The 13,735-nt window shown below is 35.3% G+C and overlaps 3 protein-coding genes and 1 non-coding gene across 4 annotated transcripts; all 4 read right to left on the reverse strand.

Annotated features, from left to right (window-relative positions):
* Positions 1 to 433: 433 nt before the first annotated feature.
* LOC145030407 (uncharacterized) lies at positions 434 to 1,048 on the reverse strand. The gene has a single exon (XM_078978781.1). The coding sequence runs from the start codon at positions 1,046 to 1,048 to the stop codon at positions 434 to 436; it is 615 nt and encodes a 204-aa protein (XP_078834907.1).
* An 80-nt stretch (positions 1,049 to 1,128) lies between these two features.
* On the reverse strand, positions 1,129 to 2,576 carry LOC145030408 (uncharacterized). The gene is made up of 4 exons (XM_078978782.1): positions 2,519 to 2,576; positions 1,899 to 2,017; positions 1,755 to 1,806; positions 1,129 to 1,622 (listed from the first exon to the last, which is right to left on the reverse strand). Exons 1-4 carry the CDS (start codon positions 2,574 to 2,576, stop codon positions 1,129 to 1,131), a joined length of 723 nt encoding a protein of 240 aa, XP_078834908.1.
* A 2,787-nt stretch (positions 2,577 to 5,363) lies between these two features.
* On the reverse strand, positions 5,364 to 6,671 carry LOC145032900 (putative glycosyltransferase At5g25310). Its single transcript, XM_078981860.1, has one exon. The coding sequence runs from the start codon at positions 6,524 to 6,526 to the stop codon at positions 5,495 to 5,497; it is 1,032 nt and encodes a 343-aa protein (XP_078837986.1). The 5' UTR covers positions 6,527 to 6,671; the 3' UTR covers positions 5,364 to 5,494.
* Positions 6,672 to 7,855: 1,184 nt separating this feature from the next.
* Positions 7,856 to 7,961, reverse strand: LOC145033096 (U6 spliceosomal RNA). Its single transcript, XR_013677338.1, has one exon. It is a non-coding gene; the product is annotated as a U6 spliceosomal RNA (small nuclear RNA).
* Between the last annotated feature and the right edge of the window lie 5,774 nt (positions 7,962 to 13,735).

Below are 13,735 nucleotides of genomic sequence, written 5' to 3' on the forward strand. Positions count from 1 at the left end.
AATTTTTTGACATATTTCAACGATTTCATGCACTTGTTGAAAATCAATTTTCGGTTAAAATCAAGGTTTTTCAAATAGATGGTGGAGCCTAGTTTACCTCTAAATCATTCCATGAACATTTGATGAAATGTGGTATTCATCATCAGATGTTGTGTCCTTACACTTTTGCTTAGAATAGTAGAACTAAGCGCAAACATCGACATATCATCGAAACTGGTTTGGCCTTGGCGTTTCATGGTTTTGTTCCACTCACTTACTGTGTTGAGGCGTTTGAAGTTGTTTTTTTTACCATAAACCGGTCAGTGGCGGAGCTAGGGTTAATGTAAAGGGGTATCCTGAGAAAAAAAAAATCATGTAATATACAATAAGCAAAAATAATAAAAACAGCCGTTTTATTAGATATAAAGTTCAGCTTCTATAACAAAGTTACGTTTTAAAGTTCACATCTCCGCTCTTTCATTTTACGAAAGCGAGTAATTATATTTTCAATCTTAACATTCTCTAGTGTTTCCTTCTCTACACTACAAATCAAAGCACCATTCATAAAATTGTCACATATTCTATTACGCAAATTGGTCTTCAAAAACTTCATTGCAGAAAAACACCGTTCAACATTTACGGTTGCGACGGACAAAATCAAAGTTAGTTTTAATAATCTATAAACCAAATGAAAAGAGAGGTGCTTCCCGGTTTCCACCAACAAATCAGAGAGGTTTACAATTCCCTTTAAATTGAAAAATCTCTCATCATGGAGTAAAGAATGATAATATATATCAAGTTGCCCATTAAGTTGCGCCCTTTCTGAATCGTTAAAATCATTTTTGTATATCTCGCTTAACTTTAACAACTTCGCTTTATCAAAACTAGAAAATGAGTCACAAGGACTCAAAGTCTCCATGTTCTCCATCAACTCCATGCCAACTTCACTAATATCCCCAAATTCTTGAATTTGCATATCTAAAACCGTGTTAAAAATCACAACTTCAAAATGATGTTGATTAGTCTTATTGGTCCTACGCTTTCGTGGGGTAACATAATATTCTGACATGTCCACAATTACAATACTATACTTTTCACAAAAATCACACACCTTCTTCCAAATTTGTGAAAACCCATCTTTTCTTAAAACTAGCAATGTTTTTTTGTCCCTTTTACTAACGAAGCCGCTTCCAAAATATCTTGCTCTTTTTTTTGAAGATGCTTTGACAAAGTATCAGTGAGGCATATAATTTCCAACATCAAGTGTAAAAGAAGTACAAAATCAAGTGTTTTGAAATATGATAAAATACCCTTTGCTTGATTACAGTTAGATAAAGTAGACCCCTCCTCTTTGACATATTTAAGGACTACAACAACTTCTACAAACAAAATCAACAAACATACAATTGTTCTAAAATGTGAACCCCATCTAGGATCTCCAGCTCGAATAAGAGAAATCTCTTGATTCAACCCTCTTCCTGTTTCAGTTTCACCAATACCAATTTCGGTTGTCACTCTTTCTTTTTGCATCTCTCGTATCATATCTTTTCTCTTACAATACCCACAAATGACAGTAACCACCAAACCTAGTTGTTCAAAGAATTCATCAACATCATCATGTTTCTTTGCAACCGCCACAACCACTAATTGAAGTTGATGTGCAAAACAATATATATATATATATATATATATATATATATATATATATATATATATATATATATATATATATAAATATGCAGAATTGTTTTCATTTAAAATCAAAGATTTCAAACCGTTGAATGCATCACTCATATTACTTGCTCCATCATAACCTTGCCCCATCACCTATATATTTGAAAAAATTAATAAAAAAAATATAAGACATAAATATAAAATTAATATCATGTTAAAGGAATAAATATTTTATGATTTCTCACTTGATCGATAGTCAAGTGTTTGTTGCAAAAAAAGGTATCGATGGCGGCTTTAAGAGTCAAAGATGATGTATCCAACACGTGAACAACTCCGATAAATCTTTTCCTTAACAATCCCAAGTCTATCAACATATCTCAAAACTATAGTCATTTGTTCTTTTTTGGAAACATCACTAGACTCATCAACTAATATACCGAACACATCTTTACAAATTTCATCACAAATAGACTTGATTATCTCTTTTAAAAAGCAATTGACAATATCTTTTTGAATCGTCAGAGAAGTCAACTTTTCATTTTTTGGAGCATTTTCTAAGGTAACTTTAAAAATCTTCCCATTATCCTCTCTAATCAAAGATAAGACTTAAATGAAAAGTCCTTTATTATTAGACTTTTCCATCTCATCATGTCTACGAAATGGTAATGCATTTTTTAATAAATTCTACAAGTACGGATTGTAGCACGTAATCAAATTTCATTAATTACTTTGCTCAAGTTTTGTTTGCTTATGCAAAACTTCACCAATAGATTGGTTTTTTCTCAATAACAAATGACACTTTTCTTCGGCCTTATAATGAGAACTATGAATCTCACCAATATGTTTTCGGAATGATTTTTTTTACTCCAATTGTTAAAGCCTTCGGTTATAAAAGCATCTTTTCCACCTTGACCCCCTGCCATGTCTCTAAACAAATAGCAACAAAAACAATATGTCTTCTTTTTTTTAATACTATACTCTAACCATAGAAATTCCGTAAACCATTCTACAACAAACCGTCTTTGTTTCTCACCAAATAAGGTAAATTCAAAATTATGCCCATTTGGTTGACAATGTCCTTTAATCAAACATGTCCTCCTTATTTCATCCCTTTGATTAGGATTATGAGATGTATCTTTAGCCTCTCCCCTGGGTCCGAAGGAAGATCATTTAAATCAAAAGATTGTGGCACTTTTGGTTTTTGAGTATGCTCATTAAATTGTGGTTCTTGTGGTTTTGAAATAGGTTCACTAGATTGTGGTTATTATGGTTTTGGTGTATGTTGATTAGGTTGTGGAACTTGTGTACTTTCGTTAGCCCTATTTTTTTTAAATTCCTTCACCATTGTTGTCTCCAACATCTATTTGTCTTTTGAAAAATTCATTAATAGCAACCTACAATCAAAATATATCAACAATCAACTCTAATTCTATAACTTAATTTTAAGTTCCAACAACAAATAATCACTTTATTGACCCTAAGTCTCTAATTTAACAATCTTAATTGGTAATTTCTATTTTTTCAACACAATGCTAAAAAATTGAATTTCAATTAAATAAAAAATAATCACAAAATTTTTACTTACTTGTCTCATTGTGTACCACTTTGATCAAAAATCACTCACCACCGGCACCGGAGGATTTCGCCGGTGTTCACCGATCGGCAGCAAAAGAGATAGGGCAGCAGCTTGTCGTCGCAGGGAGTAAAACAAAGTATGAAGTGACGATATGTTAATTGTTGGGAATTCTCGTTCATAAGGTTTTTTTTTTTTTTTTTTTTTTTTTTTTTGTAATAGACATTGGGCTTAAGTTTGGGCAATTGGGTTACTTATTAAATGGATTATACATTTACAAAAAAATAATAATAATAGGGTAGACCAAAATATATTTTAGACTTATGGTGCATATAAAGTATAAACAACAATTTATTGGAAAAAGTTTGTATTATTTTTTTTTTTTTTTGGGCCTCCTGTGATACCCTGGGTCCTTAATTGGATCCGCATATGAAACCGGTTACCTTCATCTTTTGGGGTTATATCTCTTATCACAAAGGTTTTCGTTGTTAAGACATTCAAACAGGGCGTAAGTATGTTTCTCGTCACGCTCAATTTGATGAGCATCTCTTCCTGTATGCTTATGGTTTAAATGGCTCTACTAATCCTACTGCTTTGGATGTTTCTATTTTTCAAGACCCGTCAGAAGACAATTTTCCGGTTTCCATTCCGACCGACCTATCTCCAGTCCCAACTACACCTTGTTCCTCTGGTCTATGTCACATTTGCAATCATTCTTCTTCTTCTAACCATGCAAATGAGAGGAACCATGATGGGTCTCGCCATCAAATGCGGACCATATCCAAAATTGGTATTTCTAAACCAAGACATTTTCAAGATTATAAACCTCATGGTCTTCTTGTTGCATTGTTAGCCCAGTCTGAACCCAAAAGCATTAAATACGTGTTCTCAACTTTCTGTTTTGGTGATCATGAGTTTCATATTTTTTGTATTTTCGCCTCAATTTCTCTTTGTAACTATTATACTTTCATATTTATGTTTTTGGAAAAATTATTACTTAGAAAAACCGAAGTTGATAACCACGACCTTTTAACTACGTACTTTTATCATTTTTATATTTTATAATAATTAAAAAAAACAGTTATCTTTTTTTCGTATTTTATAATCAAATAAAGTAGACGACTTTCATTTATTCGTGGGGTTATTTATTTTATTAATTTAAAAAAAATATATATATATTATTAAAAAAGTCCAGTTTTAGTACAGGGCTTATAGCATTTGGGAGATTTTGGCCCAGAATCGGTCCAAAGCCCATTAGTGTCCCTTTCCTTTAAAGAGTTGAGACCATGAACACCACTGTGGTCCAAGCAACCCTTATCTTTTTTTCGTATTTATTTGTTTATTTTTCATTCCAAGCAACCATTAATGGGGTTATTTTTTTTTCGTATTTATTTATTTTAGTACAGGACTTGTAACATTTGGGAGATTTTGGCCCAGAATCGGTCCAAAACTCATTAGTGTCCCTTTCCTCTAAAGAGTTAAGACTTAAGAACATGAACACCATTGTGGAATGATTTATTTAATTTTCATTCCAAGCATCCATTAAAAAACTCATTTTAGTGTGTTGGATGATTTTACATTTCAAATATATAAAGATCAAAACATTTAAAAACACTATTTTAATGTTAAAAGGCTTCCCAAGTCACTTAGCACAAGAATAGTCGGGTTGGGAGCGATTCAAAGCCTGAAAATGCACACCTCTACTCTACGAAACTTATTTTCATTCGAATTGTCACACAAAACTTGCTCTTACATTAAAACAAGTTATCAAGTTCATAGCCTAATCCAAAACATATTAATAAACTTCTTTCCCCTTTAAGATTGATGCAAATTCTAGAAGACCCCAATTGACATTAATGTTAATAAAACTATAGTATTAATTATTAGGACATAACACGGTTGCCTAGTCACCAGCACTTTGAACGCATATGTTTCACTCCTTCCTTTCTTCTTTCTTCTTTCCTCTTTGCTTTTTTCTTTGTTCTTGTCATTCTCAAACTCACTTTCTTTCTATTCTATGTATCACATCCATGGACCATCTTGTTTTTTATTTTATTATAAGTAATATAATTTTGAAAAAAATTTGTAACCTTGTTATAGGAAAGTCTGTAATTGTCCAAATAATTTATTTAAAAAAAAAAAAAAAAAAAGTGCCTGTACAATAAGTTTATAAATAAAAATCACACATTCACGTCTATTGTGGTAAATATTTTTTATTTGGTATCTTAAAATAGGAAAAGGAATAAAAAAAAAAAAAAAAAAAAAAAACTACTGTTCAATCCATCTGGCGTATCTAATCGTATGCCGTCTCAGCCACAGCTGATAAATAATCATGTGAAATGCATCGTGCGGTTGCGGCTCCGCGTTCCATGCTAAATGCTGTGTTGCCGCTACACCAGATTCCTTCATCTTCTCATACCGGCTTAACTCTATTACGTCCAACACCCTTCTCAGTCCTTTTGCGCCACCACTTGAACTCACAAACACCGCCATCTCCGACCACTTCATCACGTCCATCAACGGTAGATCCTGAATCGGACGATCGGTAATCACCACCGGCACACACTGTAAAGCCATCGCTTCCACCATCCACGTCATGTCGTCGCCGTACAGAAATAAACAGAATCTGCTACTCTTTATGAATTCCCTCGTTCTGTTCCCCGGCTCCGATTCAACCTTGAACTCCGGATGCTTCTTAATTTCTTCAATTAATGTTGACGAACTTCTCCCGCTTGGTTTCATGTAACCGAGAAACGACAGCGTGTTGTTGACCGACGATTTTGCTTTGAACGGATGCACCGGTGGGAGCGTTATGTCCTTGTGCGGGATGAACAAACCGGAAGACGTCGGGAAACACGAGATCTGAATAGAATTCTTCTTCAATTCGACGATGTTTCTGTCTGACGACGAGTCAAAGCCGGCGGCTGAGAGGTAAAAGTGATCGGCACCTAGTGTGCGGTTCCAGAAAGGGTAATTACCACGAATATTTCTGATCAGGCGTGCGAGATTGCGCGTTGAGAGAGATGAAGGGAAGGGGATGAAGAAGAGGTGAGCCTGGCTAGGATCTTCGGTCACGAAAAGACTGCGGAGGAGGGATGTGTAGAATTGGGACTCTTGTGTGGTGGTGAAGATAGTGCCTTCGGTGATGGGTGGTGTAGGGTAGATGAAGATTTTGAAAGAGTCGAGCATCTTGTCATAATTGGAAAAGAGGGTTTCAGATGAGAGGTAGGGAGTGGTGGTGGAGATGACATCCCCGGTGAAGGTGAGCAGGGAAAGGAGGAGGAGGAAGATGGCAGCCATGAAAAAAGGGGCAAAAGTGAAGGCTTCAACAGAGGATTTGGGTGGTAGGAAGCAGTGATTACATGATGATTGTGGTAGGTTTGGAAGGAAATGTCACAGTACTGTCATTCTTCCCGACTCATGTTACTTTATTTCGATATATTTTAATCTAAAACATTTATTTCTCCTCATATATTAATATACTTTTTTTTAATAAAAACAAAAATAAAAGACTATACACCATCTACAATAGCTTTTTTAAGAAATATGCAAAATTGCAAAATTGGTCCATGAAGTTTGATATTTTTTTGGATTTGGTCTAACAATTTTCCAACTTGCAAATTTGGTCTCCAAAAGAATGTTTTGTTGTGGGGATAATGACTTCGGAGGGTAATAAGGTTTCCAGCTTGTCCGTATTAGGTCACTAAGGTTTTTTTTTGTGCGTATTAGACTAATATGGTTGTTATTACCGTTTAGAAATAGTCATTTTACCGTTTTAACGGGTAAAAATGACTATTTCTAAACGGTAATAACAACCATATTGGTCTAATACGCAAAAAAAAAAAAAAAAAAAAAAAAAAAAAAACTTTAGTGACTTAATACGGACAAACTGGAAACCTTATTACCCTCCTAAGTCATTAACCCTAATTATTTAGAAAACATGTTTACTAATCAATGTGAATGATTTGTTTGACTGAAAATAGTTGTTTCCATTTAAACTTATCTCACAACCCTTCCAGAACTTATCTCACAACCCTTCCAGAACTTCTAAGTCCAGAAACTCATATGATTGATGATATTCATTACATAAATATGCAACATTTTATCAATAACTTCTTTTTTGTCATTTAAATATTTACATGAACACATCCATATGTACAAAAACAAAATCTCACTTTGATACATCCCATCAATGTCTACATTTGATAACGAATGGAAATGTAAAACCAACGGAGACTTGTATAGGATGTCTATTATCAATTATTTTATAAAAAGCAAAACCACAATATGAACTAAGAAACTGAAGTTGCAAAATGAATAAAAAAATCAGCACATAAACAAATACATACATACTATATACAACACATAAACGGAAGTTTATAAAGCATGAAACTTAATGACATGAAAAGTAAAAAAAACGTAAAGGAGACTTTATAGAAAGAAAGATCACCCTTACTTGCCACAAATGGTTGAAGACATCAACAAGAAGATCAATCTTACCATAGAATCCACATGTTGTCTGATCATGACTTCAGTAGATGAACTACTGAAACGTAAGAATTGCAATTGAACTCTATTAGCATTTGAAAAGGGAAATAGGGTTCCAGAGAAGACGACGAAGGGTTAAAAAATATTTTGGACCATTTCTCGATTTGTGTGTGTCATCCTTGCGTAGGGGCCATGCTAATCTTCTCTGTATCGTTCCAATTTTATCGGATGTCTCCAAAGGGATGACTATAGATGAAGAGCTTCACCATATAGAGGACTAGCAGGTTATATGGGACGACGCGAGTTCTAAACGAAGTAGTTTACTGTTGATGGTCATATATTCTCAATGTCTTTAAAATTAGGGTTAATGACTTAGGAGGGTAATAAGGTTTCCAGTTTGTCCGTATTAGGTCACTAAGGTTTTTTTATGCGTATTAGACCAATATGGTTGTTATTACTGTTTAGAAATTGTCATTTTTAACCGTTAAAACCATTAAAATGACTATTTCTAAACGGTAATAACAACCATATTGGTCTAATACTCACACAAAAACCTTAGTGACCTAATACGGACAAACTGAAAACCTTATTACCCTCCTAAGTCATTATCCCTTTTGTTGTGGTTTAGTCCCTAAAGATAACAATTGTTAACTCTTATCGTTATCTTATCTCATGTGCCCTTCACATGAGGGTAAAATAGTTATTTCATTTGTCATTTCATCTCTTATCTTTATCTTTATCTTTATCTTGAAGATGCCAAGGCCTAGACCAGGACCATTTGAATTTGTGAGAAGATCTTGGCACAGTGAGAGATATAAATCCAAATCGCCAAGTTAAGGACCAGATCGTCATTCATGTAAATGCATCAATACCTTGCATTGATATCCTCACATTAGTATAAATATCGGACGTATTAGTGGGGCACCAGCAAGAGTCGGAGTAGTTGGTTTCTTTAAACGATAAGTTCCAAAATCAACAACAGGAGCACCTTCTGATAAAACGGTAGAATTAAAACTCAAAATCCTCTGCCGATTGAAATCTTTTTGCATTGATCAAGGAACCAACAATCGCTCAATCTCATAGATCAACAATTGTGAATTCGTCTACACAAAGTGTTGATAGCGAACAACTTCCTCTCCATGCCATTCAACCAAGACGAAATTATATGGTAAAGCAATAGATTCTATAAAGAAATAAGATTTTGGGCCTCAAGCAAAAAAACATTTGAACTCAGTATCCATTTATCTCTCAATAGCTTCATTATTGAGTGCAAAAATGGTGATATTGTGATGCGAAACCGCTTACTCAAGTTGTAACGCCCGTAAAATAGGGCTAGCTGATTAAAAAATAATTGGATAATTAATAGTCTCAACGATAGTTAGACATTATCAAAGAATGACCATTTAGGGAAAATAGTTTAAACAGAAATCATAGTAATCGTTAAACCAAGAGCGTGCACATAGAGAATGTCCAAATCTGACTTCATCAGATGTTATGATTTTTCAAAGTTTTAGAGCAAAAGTATACGACTCAAAAACCGAAGTAGAGATCGGTTGATTATTAGGAAAATAATCTAAACGAGAGTTGAAGATCTCGTCTATATGGTTCTGTCAATATAAAGACAACCGAGAACGGGTATCATATGAGAATGTTATGAATTTTTAATGGACTTTAATAGTCTAAGCCTGTTAAAAATATAACTTTAAAAATAAAGTCAAAATTAGCCGACGGATTCTAAAAGAAAGTTGTAGATCTAGTCAAGAGCTTTCTGGGGATATAAAGAACGTCGAAAATGGAGCTCGTATAAAGTAGATACGATTTTTCAAAGTTTTTCGAGAAACATCACGTGCAGGTGGGTTGCACGACGCGCACCTTCTAGAAGGTGGGGCATGGACCACCATATTTGTGACATATGGCAGAAAAAATGGGAGGAGCAACGTCTCAGTTGTGCGTAGCGCAAAATTGTGCTATAAATAGGCTTTGACTACTTATTTGCTTCCTGACTCCCCATCCTCCTCTCTACCGAATTCCTCTTGATTTTAGCCCATTCCCCTTAGTTTTAGGTTTCAGTGAAGCCCTGAGATCACTGAAGTAGTATTAACTATCAAGTAGAAGCCCTGCAGTGTCAGATAGTCGGTGAATAGAAGCTCCCGAATTAGAATTATCTTTGCATAATTCCCAGCTTTTCACTAAAAAGCTTTGTAGGTTAAGCTACAATCTATCTTTTCGGTGTAACTTATATTTATGGTCATAAGTTGCTATTATAAGCCTATAAATAAGATTTATCAGCAATTCCTTGTCGTTATACCGATTGATCTACTTACGAGAGTGATGTCTAGGTTGGATTTAGTGAGGTATTTGAAATGAGATTTCCAAACAGTATACTATATATATATACCAAACAGACACTACCTTCCATATGATCATACCTACCTCGGGCCTCGCTCGCTACAACGGCCCCGCCGCTCCACGACCCACCTGGCTTCGAGCCTCGCTCGGATACAGATCTGTTTTACTTAGGCCCCGCCTGACATAGGGCCTCGCCCACCAACAATTAATATCACATAAACATATCACAACACATAACTAAACACATACAACTGGTTCTGTCCTAAAGGCCTCGCCTATCCTGGGCCTCGCCCATGTACTGCTACTGATAAGTCATGGAACCTCGTCCACGCTCCTAGTGGTAGTGAGATACGGGCCCAACCCACCCTCACTCATTCCCTAACTTGGGCCTCGCCCCTGTTATGCGACTATTGAGATGTGGAACCCCATCCACACTCTGCTATTGGTGAGATACGGGACCTCGCCCACACTCACCTCCCTACCAGGCACATACATGTATCACACACACAACAAGTATAAATTATCATATAAACAAATCCTTGGGCACCCGCCCGCTATTACTGAACCTCGTCCTGAAAATCATACTAGCATACTGTGCCTAGGGCTAACCCCCAGGTCTTCTACTCATAACTACATGGGTCGGCATTGTGGCCTTAGACCCATTCACACAAAGGGAAACTCACCTGCACTGGCTGAACTTGCTGATGATCTCACTAGCTACTGCCCGACAACTCACGGAACTCCTGCTCCCCTTGTTCCCCGAACTACCACTAACAATGTAACACTGAGTCTATCTGACCCCCAAAAGACAACCGAGTCAACCCTGGTCAAGGTCAAAGTCCTGGTCAAAGTCAACCTTCCAGGTCAACCCTACTCGCCGAGTCACCCTACTGACTCGCCGAGTTCAAAATGAGCAGATTCCTTCCATTCGCGACTCGACTCGCCGAGTCTACCGATTTCTGAGTCCTGACCTGACCAACTCACTGAGTCTCCACCCGACTCACTGATTCGAGTCTCAACTCGAAGGGTTTGGGGTTTCGCGACCTGACTCGCCGAGTCCAAGAACAGACTCGCCGAGTACAAGGCAATCTTCATACGACTCGACGAGTTGTTCATCCCACTCGTCGAGTTTCTCCACAACTTCATGCTACTCGCCTAGTCCACTCAAAGGACTCGCCGAGTCCCTTCAGTTCTCCTTACATGCAGAGGACTTTTGAGTCATGCATGGACTCCAAACTGTAGATCTACCCTTCCCAAGCCTATTCCTCACGTAAAGTTGCAAACTTTACGTGTAGAGAAGGAGATCTAGGCAAAATATGCCAAAAACTAGGGCTTAAGGCCAAGGGATTCCATGATCCACTCAAGGGCTGATACTTTACGGGGTTTTAGATCAAAATAAGCATGGATCTGAGGTAGCAACCTCAGATCTGAACCCCTAGCTCGAAAGGTTACTCTTGTGCCATGAATGCCTAAATACACACATAGATCTAGGTGCAAAGAAGGGAAAATAGCAGCTTGTTACCTCCAAGATGAACACCATTGAAGTAGATCCCGGATCTACACCTCCTCCTTTAAAGCAACCTTCTTGATCTTCAAGTTCCTTTCCCAAAGTTCCTTCCTCCAAGCTATTTCTCTCAAATGATGGAAGCTCACACGAAATCAAGGGTGTACTGGTTCTCTAGGGTGATATGAGGGCTGAGGGAGGGACAAAGCACCCTTTAAATAGGATACAACTCTCGGGATTAGGGTTTTCCTCGTTCAGACCAGACTCGCCGAGTCGGTCGCTTACTCTTCAACCCGGATCCTGCTCGGACTCACCGAGTCCCTCCTTGGACTCGCCAAGTCTACCCTTAAAATTAGGGCTTTTCTTTCCTTTCTTGGCCTTCAAAACTTTGGGTGTTACAGAAAACCATAAGACCGAAACTTACTGGCTTCCCCAAATACCACATACCATACATATCAACATATAACCATATTTTTATACATATCTGGGTGCTGGTCTACCCCTTCGGTTTCTTTCAACCGGATATTGTCTAGCATATAACCATATTTTTATACAAATATTATATCGTTATAATATTTATAAGTATAACATAAATCCAATATTATATACAAAGAACACTTCATAAAAACATAACATGCAATAAAATTTCTCATTTGTTCATTTATTTATAATACATATTACATTAATTTGACAACGTAAATGATGATATATATCCACGAAATGTCTAACGAAAAGTATGGACATTACAGTTATTGAGAGAAAAGAGAGAATGATAAACAAAGACCAACTCCAAATAGAAACATTACACTCTCTTTTATAGTTACATGCAAATAGTAAGCACCATCCCTCGTAAATGAAAGCACGTGCTAGAGAAAGTTTTTGATTTGTAAGAGGTTGCTTTACAAGCATCATCTCCTTGTGAGAAACAACCTGCTAAATAATAATTATGAACTACTAGTTATTTTTCTCTCTTAGATAATATTATTTTCATAAATAATAACTATTCTATAATTAATTATATTAGTTGATTTATTATTATTAATAATCAAATTACCAATAAATATTCAATAAGTGATAACTTGCTAAACGTGTGACCCTATGTGATCATATGTTATTGGCAACATCACTTTAGAATGATTCATAAATATATAGATTCAACAATAATGACACGACACAAAAATCAAGGCGTTGATAAAACTAATTGGAAGTTGTAACTTTTCTTTTTGTATAAGAGTTCGACACAAATATCAATTAGCTTTTAAATATGTAAAATTATATCAAAAGTAAAAGTTAAAAGCTTTCAATAGCTACTTGAAGTAGTTTTTTTTAATTAAAAACTTTTTATTTAGAATAAAAGCAAAAATCTTTTAATATCATACAATTTTTTTTGTTGTAATTCAAACTCCTTAAAAGTTTATTGTCAAATACATAATAGATCTTATAGATTACACTTAGGATTAGGGATGTAAACGATTCTAAAACCGGAAAAACTGAAAACTGAAATCAAGTCAGTTATAAAAATACGGGATCGGTTAAGCTCATTTAGAACCGATTAAGCTCAAAACCGGTGAAATCGTATCGAAATACCCGAAAATCGATTAAGCCAATTTTTTCAAACCTATAACCAAACCGAATATGCTTATTCGGTCCTAACCGATTCTAATTTGGGTGCATTTGTAGTTCCGATATGATTTTTTGCTCCAAACACTTATCCCTACTTTAGACATTTGGGAAAACACTTATAAATTTTATAATTCAATCAAACAATAAATAATTCATGCAAACAAATCATTTGAAATGCATTCTTTGAGCTAAAGCTAATTTGAATGCACTATTAAGCCCCAATAAACTTAGGATGCATTTTGTTAAGAAATTCAAATTATAGCTTTTGATAATGCCCGACTTTTTCTTTTCAAGGCTACATAAAATGGTTTTTGTATTATTATTCTCTATTGATAAAAGAAAAGTATCATTCATTAATTTGGTGTCACTATAATCATATTTTTTTTTATTATTTGTTATAAAACGTCATTATAATCATATTTTTTTATTAATTATTATGATACGTGATACTAACTTAAAAGCTAGTTAATAATTGGAAATTGCACTGTTAGTTTATAAAAAAAAGACATTTAGAAAAAATTAGCCGACAAACAATAAAAGATATA

This window comes from Lactuca saligna, chromosome 2 (assembly GCF_052625555.1).
Source record: "Lactuca saligna cultivar CGN05327 chromosome 2, ASM5262555v1, whole genome shotgun sequence".
Taxonomy (NCBI): Eukaryota; Viridiplantae; Streptophyta; class Magnoliopsida; order Asterales; family Asteraceae; genus Lactuca; species Lactuca saligna.